Below are 23687 nucleotides of genomic sequence, written 5' to 3'. Positions count from 1 at the left end.
ACAGTGGCTCAATGGTCAGCACTGCTGCCTCACAACGCTATGGACCTGAGTTTGATTTCACCATAGGGCACTTGTCTGTGTGGAGTTTGCACATTATCACCGTGTCTGCATGGGTTTCCTCTGGGTGCTCCAGATTTGTCCTACAGTCTAAAGATGTGCAGGTTAGGTGTATTGGCTATACCATATTGCCCATAGTGTACAGGGATGTGCAGGCTAGGTGGATAAGCCATGGGAAATACAGGTCTATGGGGTTTGGATGGGTCTGTTTAGGTGGGATGCTTTTCAGAGGGTCACTGTGGACTTGATGTGCTAAATAGTCTGCTTCCGCACTATAGGGATTCTATGATTCTATAACAGCCTCTAGTTATAGAGTCATGGAGTCATACAGCATGGAAACAAATTCTTCAGTCCAAACAGTCCATGTTGAACATAATTCCAAACTAAACTAGTTCTACTTGCCTGCTCCTGGCCCATATCCCTCCAAACCCCTGTAACCTTGTGTATGAATCAACCTGGCAGAATCATACAAATCGCAGGTGTCCCTGAGCTCCCAAATGAAGTCTTGAGGTGTGTTGTGGTGTGAGAGGTGACCTGAGGGCAGGCATGATGATGAGTGAGCCTGGTGGTTTGCTGATGGTGCTTGCATTGAGAAAGGGTGGAGGACAGCAGGGTCCATATAGACAAGATAGAGTTGGATGAAGGTCTGGACAAGTGAGTAGTTACCTGCTGCCACCAGGTAACTGCTTTAAGTTTCATTTTGAGGACTGGCAATATCTCGTTTCTCAAGGGGTAAAAAAGAGAGATGCATATAAATGAGAAAGGTTGAGCTCATAATGATATGCAATTAATGGATTCACTGTGGTTACAACTTAATCGCAATATTCTGAAGTTGCCAATTGCATCTTATGGGGAAAAATTGACAAACTTTTCCTTGACATCGAGATTGTTTTCTTTCATTCATTTCCAACTTCCTCACTATTGTTCAGATTGGATAAAGAAGCAAAATATCCCACCTATAATTTTGCCTTCAGTCTTGCCACCACTACTGTGCATAATTTTCTAGTTATGCAACTTTTTTTTTGCCTTTCTAATTGTGTTTGAATAGATTTTTTTTTTAAAAGTTAGAACTTCAATAACTTAGGACAAATATAGCAAATGTCCTGAAACATAGCAACAGCCTAAATCTTTTGCTCCCACGTAATACCAACCTGTTAAAGACATTATCAGTTCCCCATTATTAGGAATTGGATTAATATCATTAAATGTCTAATAAATGTGATAGCAGCAACATCTGCAGCCTTCAAAGAATACTTACATCCATCTTCTCAGAACTACCATTGTCTGCATCCAAAGATTAAACTTAATCATAGAATTGTTTCATTGATGTGGGAGAATTATACAAATTAGATTGATGATTATTCATTATCTGAGATGGGGGATGGGGCCAGTGGGGGAGCTGCTAACTCCCCAGGGAGCAGTCATTACTTGCGCTGAAAATGGATATTCTATTAGAATCAACTGTGTCTTTGAAATGTCAATTGCATGCAAATCTCAACGATGCCTGTCGGACATTTCAATGATTGCTCTTGGGAACTAACTATTTAAATTGTTAACCAAGCCTCAAAATAAAATGAAACCAAAGATGAGCAAAAGGCCACTGTTCACACTTTATCCACTTGAATGCCAAAGCTCAAAAATCTGTATCCACGCTAAGAAGGAACTGTATTGATGTGAGGTGTTTCATAAAGAATCCAGCACTAAAAACTGGACATCATGCTTAGAGCGAGGCAATGAGTAGGTACTAAATAAACAGGAGGGAAAGAGAACGGAAAGAGGCAAAAGGAGGGGAAAGGACAGTGTATGGGGAGTTAGCGCGGTGATACAGTGGTTAGCACTGCTGCCTCATAGTGCCAGGGGCTGGTTCAATACCAGCCTTGGGTGACATGTCTGTGTGGGGTTCTACTGGGTGCTCCGGTTTCCTTCCACAGTACAAAGATGTGCAGGTTCGGTGGCTTGGCCAATGCTAAACTGCCCTGTAGTATCCAGGGACATGCAATCTCAGTGGGCTAGCTGTGGTAAATTGTGCGGTTATGCAGATGGGGTGGGTCAGGGCGGATGCTCTTTGCAGAGTCAGTTGGAGGATCCAATGGGCCGAATGGCTTCTTCCTACACTGTAGAAATTCCGTGATTCTGTGATGAAGGCCCTTAAGGTTTGCCCTCAATTCATTGTCTTGTTTCTTTTTTGTTCATTGGGCAATGCTAGCTGCGGCAGGATCTATTGCCTGTCCCTGGCTGCCCTTGAGAATGTGGTGGTGAGCTGCTGCCTTGAGCCACAGCACACCACGTGCTATAGGTAGAGCCAATGTCATCAGGGAGGGAATTCCAGGATTTTGATCCAAAGATGCTAAAGCAAGGATGATACATTTCCAAGTCAGGATGGTGAGTCGCTTGGAGGAAACTTGCAGGTGGAGGCATTCCCATGAATCTATTGCCCTTATCCTTCTAGATGGACATGGTCATGGGTTTGGAAGGTGCTGTCTAAGGAACCTTGGTGAATTGCTGCAGAGCAACTTGGAGATGGAGCACACTGCTGCAGTGGTGGAAGGAGTGGATGGTTGTGGATGTCTTGCTAATCAAGTGACGGTTTCGCCCTGGATGGTATCAAGCTTCTTTAGTGTCCTTGGACCTGCACTCATCTGGGCAAGTGGAAAGTATTCCATCACACTCCTGACTTGTGTCTTGTTGCTTGTGGACAGGCTTGAGGAGTCAAGAGATGAGGTACTCGTTGCTGGATTCCTAGCCGCTGAACTGCTCTTGTTGCCATCATATTTATATGGCTAGTCAAGTTTGGTTTCTGATCAATGGTAATCCCCAGATTGTTCATAGTGGGGCATTCAGTGATGCTCATGCCAATAAATATCAAAGGTTGATAGTTAGATTGTCTTTTTTGGAGATGGTCATTTGAGTGGTGTGAATTTTACTAGCCATTTTTCAGCCCAAGCATGGATATTATCTAGATCTTTCTGCATTTGAACATAGACTGCTTCAGTATCTGAGGGGTCACAAATGGTGCTGAATGTTATGCAATCATCAACGAACATCCCCACTTCTGACCTTATGATAGAAGGAAGGATATTGATAAAGCAGCTGAAGATGTTTAGACTTAGAACACTACCCTGAGGAACTCCTACAGAGATCTCCTGGGGCTGAGTTGACTGACCTCCAATAACCACAGTCATCTTCCTATGTGTCAGGCATAACTCCAACCAGCAGTGTTTTGTCCTCATCCCCACTGACTCCAGTTTTACTAGGGCTCCTTGATGCCGTACTTGGTCAAATGCAGCCTTGATCTCAAGCACAGAAACTCTTACATTGGTTTAAATGAAGCTATCAACCCCAACACTGCACAACCTCCCCTCATTGACAGTTCAACCACCAATTTCCCAATACCCCAGCAGTATTCATTCATTTCCTTCACCCCCCCCAACAATGTTTATTTACCTCCTCACCCTCCCTTACATCTCCTTGACAATGCTTCCTCCCCCCTCATTTCTCCAAAAAATGCTCAATGCTCTTTACTCCCCAGTGACGTTCAGTTGCCTTTACCTCCCCTCAGCCATGGACATTATTTATATCCCTTTATTCTCTTCAAAAATAGTGAGCTTCCCCTCACCACCTCTCTTTCCCAGACAATGTTCAATGATTAAAATAGGGAGCATATTGTCTGAGAACGTGACTTTCAGAACAAATTGATAATTTTCTGAAGAGATAATTGCACCAGGTTACTGAATCTAGCTGTGTTGTTCTTGCAGATAGCTGGATAGGCATGACAGGTCGAATGGTCTCCTTCTGTGCTCTAAACATTCTGTAGCTCCATGATAAGCAGTCCAGAAAAATAATTTGCATTAATAACAATGTACCTTGTAGGTCACATAGCAGTGACATTTTACATACACAAAATGCCATGTTATAACAACGTCAGCCTTTAAACATCAAGACAAAAAACTGACTTGAAGAATGTAGTGAAATGGAATCGTACAAAACAAAATGAACATCCAGCCTTCCTACAGCACTTCAAGGGTTCAATCAGTGATAAATTGCTCTGGATTTTACCAAACTGACATCCAGCCTGCACTGTGATATATCTGCCTAATGTCTTTAGTTAGAAATGACATTCGAGACACCTCCCATGTCCTACTTATTATACTTCACTGTGTAGTCACTGCTCAAAGCAACACCTTCATTTTGCCTAAGGTAATTTATCTTCGCTTGTACATTTTGTTGAAGTTTAAGATCAGCAGCAGGAGGAAGAATTTCATTATCTGGAAAACTGTTACAGTCCAGCTGAAAATTTCTGCAGAAGCAATTAAGAACAAAGGACTTCACGACATATTTAGTCCACCTTCCAACTTAACTTTGCATTGGCCACATTTCTTAATCCCAAATGTATTGAAATTTCTGTAAATTGAGGTATGTTTTATCATTGCGACCTGAAATGGACTTATTTTTGATTATTCAATTCTGAATGAATATTAATGCAAAAAATACAACAAACCATAAATATTTTCAGAGGCTCAAGTTGCTAAATTTATTCATATTTGACAACAAAATACAAGTTCTTCTCTAAAAATGAAAGACTCCTAGATGAGAAATGTTTTTGCTTTATTCCCCGCATAGGATCTTAAACCACTGAAAGTGTTGCTATGAATGAGATTTTTTTTTGAGGAAACAAAGTAATAGCCAGTCCCTATTCTGCAGTCCATTGTTCATTGGATGGTTGGGAAAGAGGAGCAAGATCATCTTTGGTCCTTGACCCACTCCAGCATCTATCCATTCTACTTTTATTCCATGGATCCACATGCTCCAGCCTTAGTTGCATTTTCATACAAGTATTAATGCCTACCTTTGCCCATTCATCATGCTATTTCTTTAAAGGCTTCAGATGTTTTTGGTACTACTATTTGGTCAAGCATGGTCTTTTCTCTTGTAACGTGTGCCAAACTTGTATTTTTAACTTCTATTTACATATTTAATTGCCGCTTGTGTAAAGATTGTATTATTTTATTTATGTCCACCATTAATTGTCTATCGCTGGATTTATTCTATCACTTATTTTAAATAAAGGAATAATTTTAGCTGTCTACCATCTCTTTAGCATGATATATGTATTGGTACCTGTATTATCTTCCCCAACATCTCTATTTTTTATGAATGTATTCCATCCAGATCAGCAATTTCATTCTTTCAAAGTCTGATGAGTTTGTCAATTATCTAGCATAAATGCCTTTATCTTCTTTTTATCTCTTCTAATGTCATGTTCACTATGCTAGTATCTTTAAAGACGCCTTTACCTGTTCACTATTTTAGAGAAACATTTATACTGCTTTTTTCAAAGGACCTTTTTGTATAAACTTTGTGCTCTCTATCAACACAATTTCAGATTTCCTTAGTAGATGAGATCTATGTCAGACTTTGAAGTTAATATTCCTCTATTCTCCATTTGTACTAGAGTCACAGGGCTGTATCGCATGGAAACAAACCTTTCAATCCAACTCGTCCATGCTGACCGGATATGCTAAATTAATCTAGTCTACTTGCAACTCCACTTTCAAGGAACTATGAACCTGCACTAATCTGATAAATGTGTTCACAAAGTTTCTTTTGGTCAGCATTTCTAATGAAATTTGGAAAACATTAGGTGGAATCTTAAGAAACTGCAAAACATGGTCTATGGCAGAATATGTGGCAGAATTGTGTGGGAAATTTGCCAAGGCCAACCTCAACATCAAGAGCAACTCACTGCATCTTGTTAATGGCTTTCAAATAAGATTCGAGGTAAGATTCTGACTAGGCAGCAGTGGGTTTCCTATGAAAGAAGATTATTGCTTGTTAAAAAGCTGCACATCTCCTCTTTTAATATGGAGCTTTGTATCTTACTAAAATGCCAAACGTTTCTTGACATAGAAGTCAGGGTGGATACCTGGTGACTTCAGCTAGACGCTAGAACGAAATGTCTTCATGCTGCTCACCATGCACCAGCCCATCTCAGGGCATGACCCATGGGCATGCACCCCTTGTCTATGGACATTGATAACTGAGATTTGTCATATCATCTCTCCAATCAACCTACGTCCACTCAGGAAACACAGACTTGCATTGAGGGATGCATTAACGACTAGCATTGAAGGGCTGCTGCAAGGGCACTTTGCATACAGGGACAGGCATCCAACTCACAGACTGGACCAGGGCAATTGTCACATCACGTGCTGAGGCTGGGGTCAGAAGCTGGTCAGATCCAAGCTCATACTGACGGTTGGGTGGGGAGCTAGGGAGCAGCAAAGCCTATGGGTTACAAGTGAAAGACTATCATGAAGGCAACTAGATATTCAAGGCCTCCTTGGCAAGGAGAGATGAAGGTTGGAAGCCACTGGAAAAAGAGCATTCACTGCTGCCTTCCATCATACTGGAAATCTAAAGCATGAAGAGGGAAAGAAAATAGTTGCAAGCTCACCAGGAGCAAGTGACACAACCTGTAAGGAAAGAGGCTGCAAGACCCTTCAATGTGAAACCCTTGAAATGGCAACAACATTACCCACATTACACTCTACAGGAGACTGTTGGCCCCTTGATCTATGGTGATCCGAAAGCATCGGCTCCCTGACTGCTGTACACCTTCCTAGCCAAGACATTTTTGATCACTCATTTGCACCATCATCTTTGGACAGAGTTGCCAGGGAAAGAGTAGGTATGTTTGACCATGAGGGGCAATGTTATCAGCAGAACTTATTGCCCTCCACATGCCTTATTCAGCTTGCAATCACATGCTGCAGAATAGACATTGATTCATGCCACATCCCGCATGGATGTGAAGTTAGACATTACAATGGCACAGTTGCAACTGGGGCTATGCAGAGATTCAGACAAAAGGATGGAATGCAAAACTATTTAAATTTATACAAACATCAAACTTTATATATGATGCACGGTCACCTGTGTCACCAAAGTGCCCTCAATGTGTTTTTTATTGATTTCTTTCTCTCCCTTTATTTCTTAGGATTGTCCCAAGTTCTGCAGCTGGATGGAGACAGTCTGCAAGAGAAAGGCGAGAAAAGGTGCATGCCTCATGGTTAGACGTGATGTGCAGTGAATGATACTGAGTGTGATTAATGTATGAGTTGCAGTGGAATGAAGAAGGGTAGCCTTTCAGTTGGCATGGATGTCTTGGCATTCGCTCATCTCGGTCTCCTCCTGAATGGGACAGAATTCTCTCCTTAGAGGGAGCGAGGAACCTGATATCCAGAGCCTTATTGCTCTATTGCGGGCTGTTTGCTCCTGGAATGAGGGAAAGGGAGGGACTGATTGAGATGAAAGTGGCTGTTAGTGCTAGTACAGGTGGAGAAAAGGAGATGAGGTGTTCTGAGTGAGTGATTAGGCAGCACAGAGGCCATACAAGGTTAGAGCTGGTGGAGGGGTTATGGGAAACAAGTGCAAGTGAAGTAAGATGGCAGAGCACAAACCTTGGTGTAGGTGGTTAACAGACATATAGTGAGTGCGAGGTAGCAAAGGAAAGAATGTGACACTTAACCTGGTGGAGCAGACATGGTTTAAAGCTACTGGCAGCACTGCTGGCCATTCCTTTATACTGTGGAATTCACATTGATCCGGTGACGCCTCAGACCATGCTGCTAGGTTTGAGTGCCATAGCCTCCTCTGCCTGTCCTCTGGGAAGAGGTACATCTCCTCTGAACCACCCCATTCATTAGGACCTCCACGTCCCTGCCAGAGAATTGCGGCACCATCTCACCCTTCTCTAACAGCTTCTGACTAAATGCCCATCACCTAGCAGGGAAACCTCAGAATGCCAGTGTTGTCTGGGAGCACACTGGGTGCCTGGGATGTTGGTTTATTGATAGATATTGATATTGATAATTTGCTTAGTGGCAAATTGATCCAAGAATGGCACATGGTAAGATGGGAACCAAATCGAATGAGAGGGCCGTTAATGGACCGAGTTTGGTTAGATACAGCCAGAGATTTTGTTGATCATCGTGATGAGAAATCATCCAAAAAACTCAACACATCTGGCACTTAGCTAAAAAAAGGGCTTGACCCATTGTTCTGAACTAAGTCAATAATATTGCTAGAAATAATAGATGGGGAAAAATATTCTATGATGTCTTCAATATACAATGATGAAGGAAATCTTTCCGTTACAATTTCTGAGTTTTGGAGAAGTAAAATCAGGATTTCTATTCTGCATACTTTTTGACAAAGCAGTGTTTGTGCTTTAATTCGGATTTGCAACTAAATTATGAGGGTCACAGAGTAATAGAGGTCTACAGCTACTGGAAATATAACAGCTTTTATGTATTTAACATGCATTGGACACTTCAACAGGAATACAATATAAAAGATTATATATTGATTCAGTTAGTTTAATTATATTAGAAATTACTGAAGGTGGATAACATGAAGGAGGGTCAATAACATCCCCTTTTTGTCCATTCTTTGCTGTTATTCATTCCCCACTCACATCTGATTGATAGCTTGCATTCCATTTACACTCAATGCCTACCCTGCCCTTCTACTTTCAGGCACTGACCTGCATGATATCGTAAAATCAGATAACAAAATCCATTAGCTGTATAAACAATTAACCAACATAACATTGTACAAGTGCAATGGAAAAAGTTCAGTAATTTCAGTCACCCTCCTTTTAGACACCAATTGGCCTGCTCTGCTTCTGTCTGATTACCATTATAATGATGAGAATGACAGTTTTATGGTCTAAATATTAAGAACACCTATACAAAACCTCATAGAGAACAGTTTCAAAGAAGAGACTGTGTATGGTTTTCTTAACTGCCAATCATTCTGCTAAGCTATTTCACATATGAATAATTGGGGTGAACAGCAAATCAAAAGATATGAGTTCCAAACATGCCAATGTAAATTAAACCAGTTATTTCCCAATATTTTCACATATGATTTAACAAAGAACATTCCTGTTCGCATTAAAAAAACATAGGATTTTCACATCCCAAATGGCACTGGAACAGAGGCAAAACAACAATGAAGCCAATGTCCCTTGTACTGATTTTCTGTCTCTATCATGATTCTGATGATGTTTCCAAGTTTGATTGGAGAACAGTAAAATGTGCGGTTGGATCAAGTGGGAAAGGGAACTTGTCACCTCACTAATTTGAGGGGTTGGGTGCATTTAAAGTCATTAGGGAGCTTGGTAAGAACAAGCCTCTGACCATCAAAAATTTGTATTACAGTGGCGGTCATTAAGAGCTTTCTGATGCTGAGAACTTATGGGAACAGTGGGGGCAACACCAAAAATTTTATTTTATGCGTAATAGTGACAATTTGGACAACAAAAACTATTGAACAGTAATAGAACTTTATTAATCAACTCTATTTCAGGTCTCATTTCTCCATCTGCTCTGGCCAATTTGAAGACAAAGATTCTCTTATTTATGTACGACCTCACACAGACAACAGCCATGCAATGACTGCCGATTGGAACCAAAATACAGTTTACTTCCTTGGTGTCCTGCCTCCTTTTCCTACACTCCCCTCCCATCACTGTATCAGATGGTCGGCATATTTCTCAGGTAACTAAGACATTGACACCCTGGAAATTTCACTTCACGACAAATTGGGGACAGACAAAAGAACACAACCCAGAATCAAACCTGCCTCAAAATCCTCACTTCCCACTGCAAAATCTCACCCTCTGTGCCAATCATGGTTGATTGATATAATTCCTACCTCAAGTTCAGAAGCTCTTGGCTTCAAATCACATTCAAGGCAGTCAATCACAGAATCTAAAATCAACCAACCTTATAGCATAGAATGAGGCCACTTGGACCATTGTGTCTTTGTGGGTTCTTTGAAAGAGTTGTGCATTTCCTCTCACTCCTGGCTCTTTCCCAACAGCTCTAGAATATTTTCCTTTTCTACTTTGAAAGTTATTATTCAACTAACGTCAAGATTACTTTGAAGTACTCTGTTCTATAGAACAAGCTCCTGTACAAAAAAAAATGTCATCTTAATCGCTTGTTTCATTGCGGCAATTATCTTAAATCTGGTTAGCAACACACCTCTCAATGGAAATAATTTCTTCGTATCTCCACCATACTGTGTGCTAAATAGCTGCTGCTTTTCCTATGTTAGAACTACACTTTGACTTCACTTCAAAAGTATTTATTTGGCTATCCTTAGATTGTGTAAGGTGCTGCATAAGTTTATCTTTTCATTCTTTGACGGTGTGGAAATGGAACTTTTTTGCATTGAAGCACACATGACAAGACAAAAAGATTCAATTGTCCAAAATTGGCGGCCTCAAAAAAGATTGAATTATGTTCCTTGGCTTCAAATGGGATTTGAATAGCATAAAATACTCTGTCAAATGATTTATGCTCCCGTATAAAACGCCACAGTACTGCTTCCTGAGAGAGGAATGACAAAAATATCACAGAACAGCTGAAGAAGAATTTAGGATCTTGGCTGAAGATGATCTGAGTAGTTTGCTCCAATATTTTTGGCTAAAAATCTCATGCTGTATCATTTGCCTTGTATAATAAATGTCCTACCTTCACAACTAATACAATCTGATTGCTAATAAGGGAGGCTGATTAATTACTTATCAAGAGACAAAGAAATTAATCAGACATACTTCACTATAAAGGATATTTCATTTGGCTGTCATAATATGAAAACGATTTGATTCTTTACACAGTTTAATTATCACTCGTATACTTATGGATTCTACCCCATTTAAGATCTTTCCAGCACACTGATATCAAAGGCAACATGCAATTAGGAACCCATTTCGGGTTGCAAGAACAGCTAGTAAGGTTAAACATATCACAACTGACTGTTACAATTGCTTACTGTTCAATAAAGATAATGACCGTGCCTGAAATGTGAAACACTATGATTCCTTCACTTGTGTAATTGCTTTAAGAATCTGGTGTAAGTAACCTGGTGATATTGCCCTGGAGTTGTACATCACTGAGTATAAATAGCAGTGTGGGTGTGAATACTCAAAAAATGAGAGAGACTCTTGAAAACACATGGACATGAACACATGAAGGAGATAGTTTAGTCCGTAGTTCATGTAACAATAAGTCAGAGCCTGGTAGATCCATGATTACCATATTTAGCAGTATTTAGTGTTTATTTGGCAGATGGAATCAAGAAAAATCCCAAGGTTTCGTATAAGTATATTAAGAGTAAGAGGGTTACCAAGGGAAAAGTGGGATCAATGATCGACCAACCTGTGCATGGAGTCAGTGGATGTGGGTGAAGTCTTAAATGAATACTTCTCATTTGTATTCATTAAGGAGAAAGAAATGCAGTCAGGGGTATCAGTTGAGATGGTGAAGTTCTTGAACATATTAAGATTAATAAGAAGGTGTTATTAGATGTTTTAGCAGAGATGCAAGTTCATAAACCCCAGGACCAGATAAGATGTCTCCCAGACTACTGTGGGAGGCAAAGGCAGAGATTGCTGGTGCCCTGGCGGATATATTTAATACTTTGTTGGCCACAGGCAAAGTGCCAAATCACTGGAGGATAATTAATGTGGTTCTTTTGTTCAAGAAGGTAGGAGAAACAGAATGGCTAATTAGAGACCAGTTAGTCTGACATCAAAGGTAAGGTAATTATTGGAAAAGAATTCAGGGCTGGTCAATATTTGGAAAGGTTGCAGTGGATCATGGATAGTCAACATGATTTGTTAAAGTGAGATCCTGTCCAACCAATTCATACATGTCATAGCATCCTTACAGTGTGAAAGCAGGCCTTTTGGCCCATTGAGTCCACGCTGACCCTCTGAAGAGCATCTCACACAGAACCACCCCCTTACAACCTTGCATTTCCCATGGCTAACCCACCTCGTCTGCACATCCCTAGATACTATGGGCAATTTAGCATGGGAAATCCATTTAAAATGCACATCTTTGGACTGTGAGAGGAAACAGGAACACCCAGAGGAAACCCATGCAGACACAGGGAGAATGTGCAAACGCCATATCGTCAGTTGCCCGAGGCTGGATCGAACCTGGGTCCCTGGCACTGTGAGGCAGCAGTGCTAACAACTGAGCCACCGTGCCTCCCTATTCAAATCAATTGAGTTTTTTGAAAATATATCGATGAAGGTAGTGCAGTTGGTGTTGTTTACATTGATTCAGAAAGGCTTTTGACAAGGTTTCACATGCAAGGCTGGTCCAAAAGTTAACAGCCCACGGGATCGAAGGCAAGTTGGCAAACTGGATCCAAAATTGGCTTACAAATAGGAGGCAAAGAGTGATGGTGGAGTGTTGTTTTTGTAATTGGAAGCATGTAATCAGCAGTGTACCACAGGGTTTGGTGCCAGGACCCTTGCTGTTTGTTATGTACATTAACAACTTGGATGTGAATGTAGAAAGTTTAATAAGTCAATTTGCAGATGACACAAAAATTGTGAATGTTGTTGATAGTGAGGAGGATGGTCTCAGACTACAGTCTGACACTGAACAGCTGGTAAATTGGGCAGAGCAATGGCAGATAGAATTTAATCCTGGTTTAGTGTGAAGTGACGCATTGTGGGAGGTCTAAAAAGGGAAGGATATACACAATGAATGATAGGTCCCGAGAGTGTACTGAGGAACAAAGGGACAAGTCTTTAGATTCTTTTAGGCATCATTACAGGTAGACTGGGTGGTAAAGAAGGCATACAGAATGCTTGCTTTCAATAGTCAGGGTGTAGAGTATAAAAGCAAGAAAGTCTTGTTACAACATTATAAAACATCGGTCACGCCACAGGTGGAATACTGTGTGCAGTTTTGGTTGGAAGGGCACATTTGCATTGGAGAGGATACAGAGGAGATTCAACAGGAAGTTGCCTGGGATGAAAAGTCTCTGTTATGAGGAGAGACTGGATAGGCTGGGTTTGTTTCAGAAGAGGCTGAGGGGGTATCTGATTGAGACATACAAAATTATGAGAGGCATAGACAGAGTGGATTGCAAGAATCTCTTGCTAATTAAAGACATGTCTCAGACCAGAGGGCCTAAGTTTACACTGAGGAGTGTTTTTGAGTGAATCAGAGAATTTTTTTCACCCAGAGGATTGTAGATATATAGAACATGTTGCCTAAGAAGGTGGTGGAGGCAGTACTCTCAAAACATTTCTGAAGCATCTGGATGAGTACTTTAAATGTCAGGGCATAGTATGCAATGAATGAAGTAAATGGGATTACTGTAGTTTGGTGTTGTTTGGTTGGTATAGACATGGTTGGCTGTCGGGTCTGGTTCTCCGCTGCATGAGTCTATGACCCCTTCAATTGAATCTCTGATCCAACAGAAACTAGTAGAGAAAATAATAGGACCACCAATTTTACCTCAGTGCTTCTACATCTTGTCATACATTTTTCTTGTTCATCTATCAACCTAGATGAATCAAGTCAAAGCCTTTGCGAGGGGTAGGAGACAGAACAATAAAATATACAGAAAATGTAAAAAGAAAATCCAAGTAACTCATTTGAAAATGTACATAAATGCTATCCAATGTTTGTGTTGGGAGGGGTTTTATGAAATGGTTTCAGGACCCTGGTAAGATGTGGCAATAATGTCACAGAGCTGCACATCACTGAGTATAAATAGCACTGTGTAGGTCCTTCGAGCACATCACATGAACACACACACACACAAAAATGATACTTAGACCTTATCTAATATAAACATAAGATCAGAGTCTGGTATATCTATGATTACCATACACTGATATTCCAAATTAATGTATAATAAATGGTACTACTTTGAAGTCTAAGCCTGAAGACAGTTCCTGACAAAGTTTTCCCCTTGATTAGTCTGTCTTAAACACAACCTCATAATGTGGTATCCAACCATACCACTGAAGATCCTCAGATCAAAATGTGTACAAAGAAATATATTATAGATTATTGTAACTTGTGATAATTGTCCCCAGTTATTAAATGATAATGAACAACTATAATCAATCTTGTAATATCCAAAGTCACCTTCATAGATTAAAAAAAAACAAATGGTAGCAATCTGAAATAAAAATGCAACTAATACCTAAGGAACCTCAGATTTTTTTTGTAATTTAAAAATATTTTCTTAGTTCACTATTTTTTTTCAATTTGGGAACTTACAATATCTTAATTAATATGCATCAGACTGTTCAGAATCAAATTATTTCCTGTCAAGTCAGAATTACAGAGTTGTATTTTGGTTAAACATGTATTCCCTCTGCTTCTACCCTCTCGACCCATCTGAATGAGATGTTAGTTAAAAGATAAAGGATCAACACAAATTCACCTTGACTTAACCAAAAGCATCAGTTTTGCTTTCTAAGTTTGACAGCCTTTGCCAGTGTTAGTTTTACAGTTTTACACTTTGAATTGTTTAGTCATATGAAGAAACATATATTCCTCTTTCATATTTTTTTCAAATGAAGCAAACATCAACAAACAATCCATACTCAACTATTCAATACAGTGAACTTAAGTGGCATTTTTATATTTGGTAATACAGGTAAACATTGTTGGCACATGGATAATTTGAGGCTATGTTGATTTATGTAGTTACATCTGATTATTTCTTATGTACATAATTGCATAAAAAACAAACAAAAACATCTACTTTATATTTCAATATTGCAATCAGGATCCTGTGACAAGGTAAGGACATGTTTTCAAAATTTGTTTAAACTGGTAAAGATTTGTGCTGAACTCAGCATATTTGTTTTTTGTTTGTCAGGCTCGATACATTACTAACCAGCATTTCTGCATAGAGTATGATAATCAGCGACCATGCTCCTCTATCCTGCACATACCTCTATGAACTACTATAGAATAGGAAATTGGGTGCAGTGTAAAGTAAGTTGCTGAACTGCTAATACACATTTGTGTTCTCACCAAAGACCAATTTCACCTCTGTAGAATCTCAACCTTTTCATGCACATTGTGCATTCAATTTGCATTCTCATAACATGTTAGTCCTAAAAACGGAGAGACTCACCTGATGTAAACATGAAATGTAAACAATTTAGAAGGATGGCAATTCATTCTCCCATCTCTCTTTCTGAGATAATTGAAATGTAATTAGAAATGTATAGAAAACCCTCTTCTGAAAAAAGCGAAGCACATTTATTAATAACAGAGTCTGCACCCAATCCAAAAAGTATTTTAGTTAAATAACTTAATGACATTGTATATCTCGTTTATATGTTCCAGAAGTCAATGTCCAGGGAATTTTCTTATTGAGCGGTAACTGGTTAGAATGCTGGGAAATCTCAAATGGATAGGGAAAAGGGCTTCCATTTCAATCTATCATCTAAAACTGACAGTTGGAACACCATTTTCCCTCCTGTCTTGCATTTAGAATTCATAATAGGTATGAACTCAGCTTCCCTCAGGCTGAAAATTCAATTTTGTTTTTTTTAATGGAAGTTGTAAATTTGGACCTCTGTCAAAATTCTCCCAGAGAACTGAAGAAGGAAGCAATTATCTCAGGTTCACAACTTAGGTACTTGGCTCAATTTGAATGCAAGTTTGTAGTGTTAGCCTTGGCTCATGGTACTATCTAATCTCTTTGTCAGATGGCTGTGGGTTCAAGCTTCACTCTAGAGATTCAATAACATAAACAAAGCTGACAATTCAGTAAAGTACTGAGGGTGAATTCCACTGCGAAAGATGCCAACTTACAAATGGAACAGTAAACTAAGGTCATATCCGCCCTTTTGGGTCAAGATAGAAGGCAGAAACAACAATGGTTACAGCATAGAAGGAGGCTAATTGACCTTTCGTATTGGTGCTGGCTTTCTGCAAGCGTAACTCAGCTGGACCCACTTCACTATATTTCTCCATGGAACTGCAAGTCCTTCCTTTCAGATAATTATCCCTTTCTTTTTCAAAGGTTTCAATTGAATTTAACTCCACCAGACTCATGGGAAATGCATTCCAGTTTCTAATTCTATACCACTGCATCTTTTACTATTCACCTTAAATCCGTGTCCTCTAGTTTGGACCCTTCCACCAATTTGAAGAGTTTCTCTCCAATCTCAAAACTTCATCAAAACCTCGCATGATTTTAACATTTCCATGAAATCTCTTCTCAATCTTCTCTTCTCCAAATAGAAAAACCCCAGTTACTTCAATATGTCTGCTTAGCTGAAGTTCCTCATCTCTGGAACCATTCTTGTGCATTGACTTTAATTTCTTGACCTCTTTCCTAAAGTGGCATGCCCAGAACAAGATACAATACTCCAGTGAAGCCAAACCAGCTTGTATTTGTATTGGTATATCACTTGTGATATTGCTTGTTGCTTGCTTGTTTTTGCAGTTTATTCCCTTTCTGCCTTGACACTATCAATGATTTGTCGACATATGCCTCCAGGTCCTTCTATCACTGTACTCACCTTTAGAATGATTAATTAATAATCAGTTCCATGGCTTTACTTAAATCTAAATTCTTTGAGTGTCCTAGCTACCATTTATTCCTCATCAAGAACAAATTATTGAATCAATTTATCAGGTCAATACTCTCAATGCTTTTTATGGAAATATACATTGCGTAAATTAGCTGCCTACGTTAGAACATTCACTGTCCTTCTATAATACCTAATTATGTGTGAAGAACTTCAGCATATCTTCAGGACATGATATTTGTTAAAGAATATATAAACCTTTTTTTATATTCAATAGGAACTAAAAAGAAGCACTCAGATCTAGCTAAACTGAATTTTGAAAACTTCTTAAAACTGAAGTGAAAGATGCACATCCTCTCTCTTTATATTTATTGTGTCAATTGCCTTCTCTGTTAAACATCTAATTGAAAAAGATTTCTGGATGATTTAGAAATATGTTGAAGTTATATTTCTGAGTAGTACTGTAAGCAAACAAATCAAATAAATCATGATTGCTGTGTCAGACCACTCAGTGCTCAGGCTGCTATCAGACTAGATTCGATGACAACATCTAAGGAAATCAGTGAGGCAAATGATGAAGCGTCAGGCAGTCATGAAAAAAATATTGACTTTTGCCTATCACCATCTACTAAATTTCCACTGAAACGTGATAAAAATGTGTACACTATGTTTCTGAGGCTCATATTACATGGGCCAAACAGCTTGACTGCTAATTATTTCACCCCATTAGTTATGTTACTTGGTCACTATTGAACATAGTCTATATTTTACCGAAATGTTAGACAAACTAAGCATACTTTGGATCATCAGAATATTAAATTCTGGAGAGCCACATGGTTAGTAAATTGACCAGTTCCAGAAAATTAAGTGTAATCATTCATGTATTTCCCAATGAAGGATCTCATCCCACCAGGATTTATTCTGCATTTGGAGAGGACCACAACTAGAGCAGACTCTGGCAAGTTCACTTACCTGAGTTGGTAATGTATATTGTGTGCCCTTCTTACTGAATTCCTATGTCCGACGAAAAGGTATCTCCTTCAAGATATAACCACCCCAAACCCCTGTAAAAAATCCCCTCCCATTCTGGTCTAAAACTCCACTTCGCTCAAAGGAACCTGTCACCCATGGAGACCCATCTCATCTTCTGGGCTAGATCCCGTTCAGTTCGACTTCTCAAACTCCGAGTGCAATACTGGCAGTGGTCACCACACCCAGTGGCACTGCCGCTACTGGAAAGCTGATGATCTTGGATTGCCTGACAGCTCTTTGAGACCAAAATTCCAGTTCCTGAGGGTGGAAGTCCCACTATCCTTCTCTTATTTGGTACTTGGGTGAATAATGGCAGCGGAGCAGTCATGTTGTACTGAGTGGGCACCCCTTGACTTTTTAACAAAAGTCTGGGGACCGAATGCTCCCTAAAATCGAGCTCAGCAATGTAACAAACGCGCTTCAAGAATTTTTCAATTGGATAGCAGCATGATATCTGAATAAAACCTAAAGTGAATGAGAAGGTAACAATGCATTGATTCTTAAAGTACTGGTTCAAACTTTGAAAATGCTGACTGAATGGAGCTATTTTGTTCAGTTCAGTTGAATTAAATGGCAAATTTGGATCAAATCAAGACATTTTCAAAATTTTCACCAGATTATAGAGCAGATAATTAGCTGGCTTACTGATCCACTTTTTCAATTACTTGCAAATTCTCTTTGCTTCATACAGTTCAAGACATTTTTAAAAAATGTGACATATTGCTCCTGAGATATATTTCTATCGTGTCTTAAACATCTTAAATAGTTTTCTTCATAATGTTGTTGTGATCCATCGCAATAATATATTGCTGAAAAACTTACTTGCCCAATCCAAATGATTGATTGTTGTTATCACATTGTGTGAATAATCCCAAAACAGTTTAATATGCTTGCATGAAATTTGTTCAACTGCCTTTTAAATGAAGATGGTGACTCATTTATTTTGGACAGGTTAGCACAGCTCTGAAGAAGGGTTACTGGATTAGAAATGTTAACTGCGCTTTCTCTCCATAGAGGCTGCCAGGCCTGCTGAGTTTCTCTAGTAATTAATGTTTCTGTTTCAGATTTTTCTACATAGGCAGATATGTATTTTGTTTAATTTCTAGGATTTAATTTTAATGAAGAACATTTATTCAATACTGCATTTCACATGTGTGGTTTGATCAACATGCTGTGTTGCTTATACGAGAACTTGGTTGTGTGTTAAAATAATTACAAATCAGTAAGAATAAAGTATATTAAAATATTTTTGCACTAAGCATAAATGACCATAATTTTCATCAGCAAAGTTATTATAAACTTCAAATTTCTTTTTTAGGCAAGCGAGTTTCGTTTTCACTTTATCTTTCTGCTTAAAAATAAAATGAAACCAGGCTACCATTTTATAACAGTACTGCATGTAACCAGTTATCTTTTCTATCGATGAGACTGACACTGAAATTGCTTTTAATCACGCTTTGTTTTCTAAACTTGCTTTATTTTCTCCTGAAACATAAAAACATAGAAAACATTTGTCCCATCGAACCCGCTCCACTATTTGTATCATATTGGATGATTCTCTATCTCAGTATCATGCTCCCAACTCTCTCCCAATACACCTCGACATCTTTAGCCTCTAGAAATCTAGTTATTTCTTAAATACGTTCAGTGATTTAGCCTCCGCAGTCTTCTGTAGCAGGGTATTACAGGCATTGCCACCCTCTATGTGAAGAAACTTCTCATCTCAGTCTGAAACGGCTGACCACATACCCCAAGCCTGTGACTCCTTGATCTGGAGCCTATCCCCTGTCCCCACCAGGGGAAGCATCGCCCATTCATCTAATCTGTCCAGCCCTGACAGGCATTTACACATTACAACACGATCATCTCTTATTCCTCTAAACTCTACTGGATAGATGCCCACTGATCCGATCTTGCCTTATATGACAACCCTGCATCCCAGGAATCATTGGTTGAACCCTTGCTGCACTCCATCGACGGAAGACACATCTTTTCTCAGATATTGAGATCCAAACTGCACACAATACTCGATGTGTAGTCTCACCAAGGCCCCTTACAATGACAGTAAGACTTCCTTGATCCTGCACTCTAACCTACTTACAATGAAGGTCTACATATCTTTTGTCTTCTTAATGGCTTGAATGTTTGTTTTCATTTATCAGTGTAAAAGATCACCAAGTCCCTGCTTACAAGAACATTTTACAATCTATCATCATTTAAATAATACTTTGCCATTTGTTTCTCCTCTGAAGTGAATAACTTTACATAAATAAAGAAAAAAATGGAATTATTGGGCTTAATGCCATGATTTTAGCCTGTAGACCAACTTTTCTTCATTAATTTGTGAAATAAGTGACAGAGACACCACTGAGGCCAAGAAGGCGTGCATCTTAATTCTTTAATGCCCAGTAAAAGGTTAGCATGGCAATAACGCTGACGCTTGAAAGATTAATTTGAAGCTTTGAATTTCCATTTATCCAACCATTGATGTGTTTCTTAATAATGTCAGATCAACCTGCTGTTATCAGGGGAGTTCAGATCTTAAGTTCAGAATGAGTTTTTATGCAAGGACAAGTGGCAAATCTACTGTCCTGTTAAAATATTATGAGATCATTTTCTTCTGGCTGTTTGATCAAAAAGAAGACAGCAGGTAACCTTTAAGCTTCAGTCAATTTTAGTTTGGCTCGACTCCCATTTGATTTACATATCACAGTGACCCCATTCACTCAGCACCTAATAATGTGACCCTTTGAACATTAATAACAGGCCTTATATTACACAGTCGTAAACCACCAACAGAAAAGGTTGATATTCAGTTTTATTTATGTGTCACACGTACGAAGTATGGGAATACATAAGTACAGCAAAAAGTGCATAAAGTTGCCATTCACTGGTGGCCACTTGGTTACAAAATCCAGAATTAAAAGATCTTAACAGAGCCAAAAGGTAAGCAAGAAAAAAAGAAAAGTCCAGTTCTCAGAGTCTCAAGTCCCATCTCCACGATGATACAGGCACTGCTCCAATCGCCAGAACACCCAGGAGGCCACCGACTGCTGCCCCCTCACCAGCCCCACTCTCACCGCCCACCGCTACCCCTCTCCGGCCCCACACTCACCGCCCACTGCCCCCTCACTGGCCCCGCTCTCATCGCCCACTGCCCCCTCACCGGGCCCGCTCTCACCGCCCACTGCCCCCTCACTGGCCCCACTCTTACCGCCCACTGCCCCCTCACCGGCCCTGCTCTCATCGCTCACTGCCCCCTCACCAGCCCTGCTCTCACTGCCCACTGCTGCCCCCTCACCAGCCCCGGTTTATGGAGGGTTTCCCACTCTGTCTTCCCAACTTGCCTCATGACCTAAGTACCCATGCCTTTATGGTGCCCCACTCGTTGTACTCTCCCACTTACCATTGGTGCAAGGACTCACCACTGCCCAGATATTCTGGGAGTCTTGGTTCCAGCACCACGTTCAACAATCAACTGTGCACACTGTTCAGCACTGGAAGTTTGGAGTTGCCTTTCACATGCTGTAGCGACAGAGCAACCACATAACTTGCTGCTTTTCAAAGCGCATCGGTGACACAGCTGGCATTTCACGGCACGTAAAACTCCACAATCTCACATCTATTACCATTCAGGATCCAAGGCACACAGCTTACCCAACCTTAGCTTATACTTACTTATCCTATCTTACAACTCTGTCAAAGTCAGTGTCACACTTTCTCCAATGCTCAGTGTAGCAGAAATTCTCATCATTGCACAATGTGGGACCATCACATTACAGAAAACTCTCAAATGGTTCAAAGCATTCACTTTAATTGAGTAATAGCAGAAGTGAACAATAAACAAACAGAAGCTGCATTTGCCTGTCAAAAGAGAAATGGAATGGTTCCCTTTCAAGTAACAACAGATTTACAGTAAATGAATGAACACTGTGCACAGCTCACATCAACAGGAGCCGCAAGTCAATTAAATCCTGTTTGGATTGTTGCGCTTGATGCTGCTGTACTCTACCATGTAGGTGGTATTCTGCCTGCTCAATGTCCTCAGCTTCCTCTGAAGAAGACTGCTGCTGCCCTTCCAGCTCTTCAGAATCCATCATATCACCTCATCGCCTGCTCTAGTGGTGCAGAGTGAGGCATGTCAGGATTATGCAGCACAGTCTGTCTGGAGCATACTGCAAAGCCATCTGAGAACGATCCAAATGTCAGAACTTCATCTTTAGCAGGTCAATTTCCTAACTCTGGTCAAAGAATGAACTGCATTATATCTAGGTTCCGGCTCAGTTGGGGGTTGTGAAATGGAGTTATCAGCATGGTTGTGGAGGGTAGTCATTGACTCCCAATGAACCATCCTTGTAAGGTATCTGGCCCTTGAAGCAAACCAGGAACATGAAAGGTGTCAAGGGTGTGGATATTATGGCAGCTCCTAAGGTGCTGCGTACTAACATTGTACATAGTATGTGTGGTAACTCCTGCTGTGGCTGAATCCATCATTATGCTTGCAGGGAAGGAACGGTGCTGGTGTTTAGTAACATGGGCGGTTAGTACTCATATCCCTCACAAATAATGGAGGACATGAAGCAGTCAGCAAGAAGATTCAGGAACCTGAGTTCCCTCTGTGTCCCAGGTTGCTTCTTGCAATCCCTACTATTGAATATTACAACTTTCTGAAAAAAAAAAGTATCCCATGATAAACTATCATTGTCTTTCATTTAGATGACTATTTGAACTGACTATTTCCCACCTCTTAATCAACGTGGATGGTTATCTCTGACTGAACACTGCCTAGACCACTGAGTAATCTGTGTGCAGCTCCCCAGCTGAGTTCGCATGACTCCCTTGTCTGTTTGCTCTGAACCTGCAAGACTGGCAATGGATCACTCCCCAAACTGTAGTGATGCAGACCCCCAACCAAGCAACTAATTTACTGTGTCCAAGTCCTGGGACTGAGGTCCAATGATGTCTTATAATACTGGGACCCCTGAATGGGGAATGCCTGCTTGACTTGATTGAGGAATACACCCCATTGAGACATGGTCATTTGGTGGAGGCACATGCAGCGTGTTTGCCTAATACATTGCTTGCAGAAGCTTAAGTTTTGAGATTGACACAACATTTTGCCATATTGCAACACAACCACCCTTTGACCTATCACTGCTGACAGCCATGACAAACTGCCTGTCTTTGTTTTGCACTAAGTGGCAAGGTAAGAGAGGAGTACTCTGAGCCTTTAAGTTCTGGTTGAGGCTGAAAAGTATCAAAAGGCATGGCAACGCAGAGATGCTTTGGTATGTACAAAGTGAGTGAGCAGTAAAAGAACAAGCAAACAGCCCTAAAATGAACCTGGTCCATTCTATGAGCTTGTTGGCTGTCCTGTGCCCAAAGTGTTATGGCAGCGGTATTCCAATGACAGCTGCTGAGATATTCCAAACTGCAGCATTGAAGTCCAGAACCATTTAATAAGTAGATTGGAGATGAGGCATGACAATGTGTTGAGGCTGGCATGTGTTGGATGCCAATATCCATGGATACGGGTTGTGGACATTCACTGCCCATGTTGTTATCTAAAATGTGGTATCTGGTGTCCACAAGGGATGTCTGGAAGAAACAAGTGCCAAAGTAACCGCTCTGACTTTTATAAGAACATAAGAATGTAACATGTCGGAAATTGTTGTCCCCTACTTTCTATTCAGTGGGTATGATAGCAGGAATTTACATATAAATGAGGTGAGATTAACAAATAATGAGTTATCAATGCACGTTAATATATGCAAATAGGCCTCACACCAATTACTTACAAGGAATCTCATCTTACCGTTCAACAGCTGGTTGGAAAATGGGACTCATTGCTTTCCACACCGAGAAACTCCTTCGTGGGCATTAAGTAGCCAATTAAGGCCTTCAATTAGTGGCAAGGCAGTAAGTATGTCTGTGAGCCTTCTTGTCCTGGACTTTATTGGAATGAGGAGGCAAGAACGTGATAGAGTCACTAAGCCAATTACATGCCCCTGTGTCTCTAAACTTACTTCCAGGAGTGCATTAAGTTCCACTCTCTGTTAGAGTTGTTCAGAGACATTCCAATCAAAATGCTTCCATGCATAAAGAAATACAAATTTTGTAATGATTGTAACGAGGACAGCCAGGTGGACCTCATTGAATAGGAGACAACAAGGTGCAGAGCTGGATGAACACAGCAGGCCAAGCAGCATCATAG

At 40.2% G+C, this 23687-nt stretch overlaps 1 protein-coding gene across 3 annotated transcripts in view; it reads right to left on the bottom strand.

Annotated features, from left to right (window-relative positions):
- nrxn1a (neurexin 1a) overlaps positions 1-23687 on the bottom strand; it is a 1567205-nt gene that overhangs the window by 172141 nt on the left and 1371377 nt on the right. For 2 of the 3 annotated variants that reach the window (XM_048601292.1, XM_048601293.1), the window contains one exon: positions 22332-22362. In XM_048601292.1, the coding sequence (XP_048457249.1) occupies positions 22332-22362 (31 nt within the window). Of the gene's footprint in view, positions 1-21073; positions 21089-22331; positions 22363-23687 lie in introns of all 3 variants that reach the window. The other variant, XM_048601291.1, reaches the window with a different exon arrangement.

The sequence above is a fragment of the Rhincodon typus genome, chromosome 9, assembly GCF_021869965.1.
Source record: "Rhincodon typus isolate 14 chromosome 9, sRhiTyp1.1, whole genome shotgun sequence".
Lineage (NCBI taxonomy): Eukaryota > Metazoa > Chordata > Chondrichthyes > Orectolobiformes > Rhincodontidae > Rhincodon > Rhincodon typus.
The sequence above is the reverse complement of the archived record's forward strand: the minus strand, read 5'-3'. Positions and strand labels throughout refer to the sequence as shown.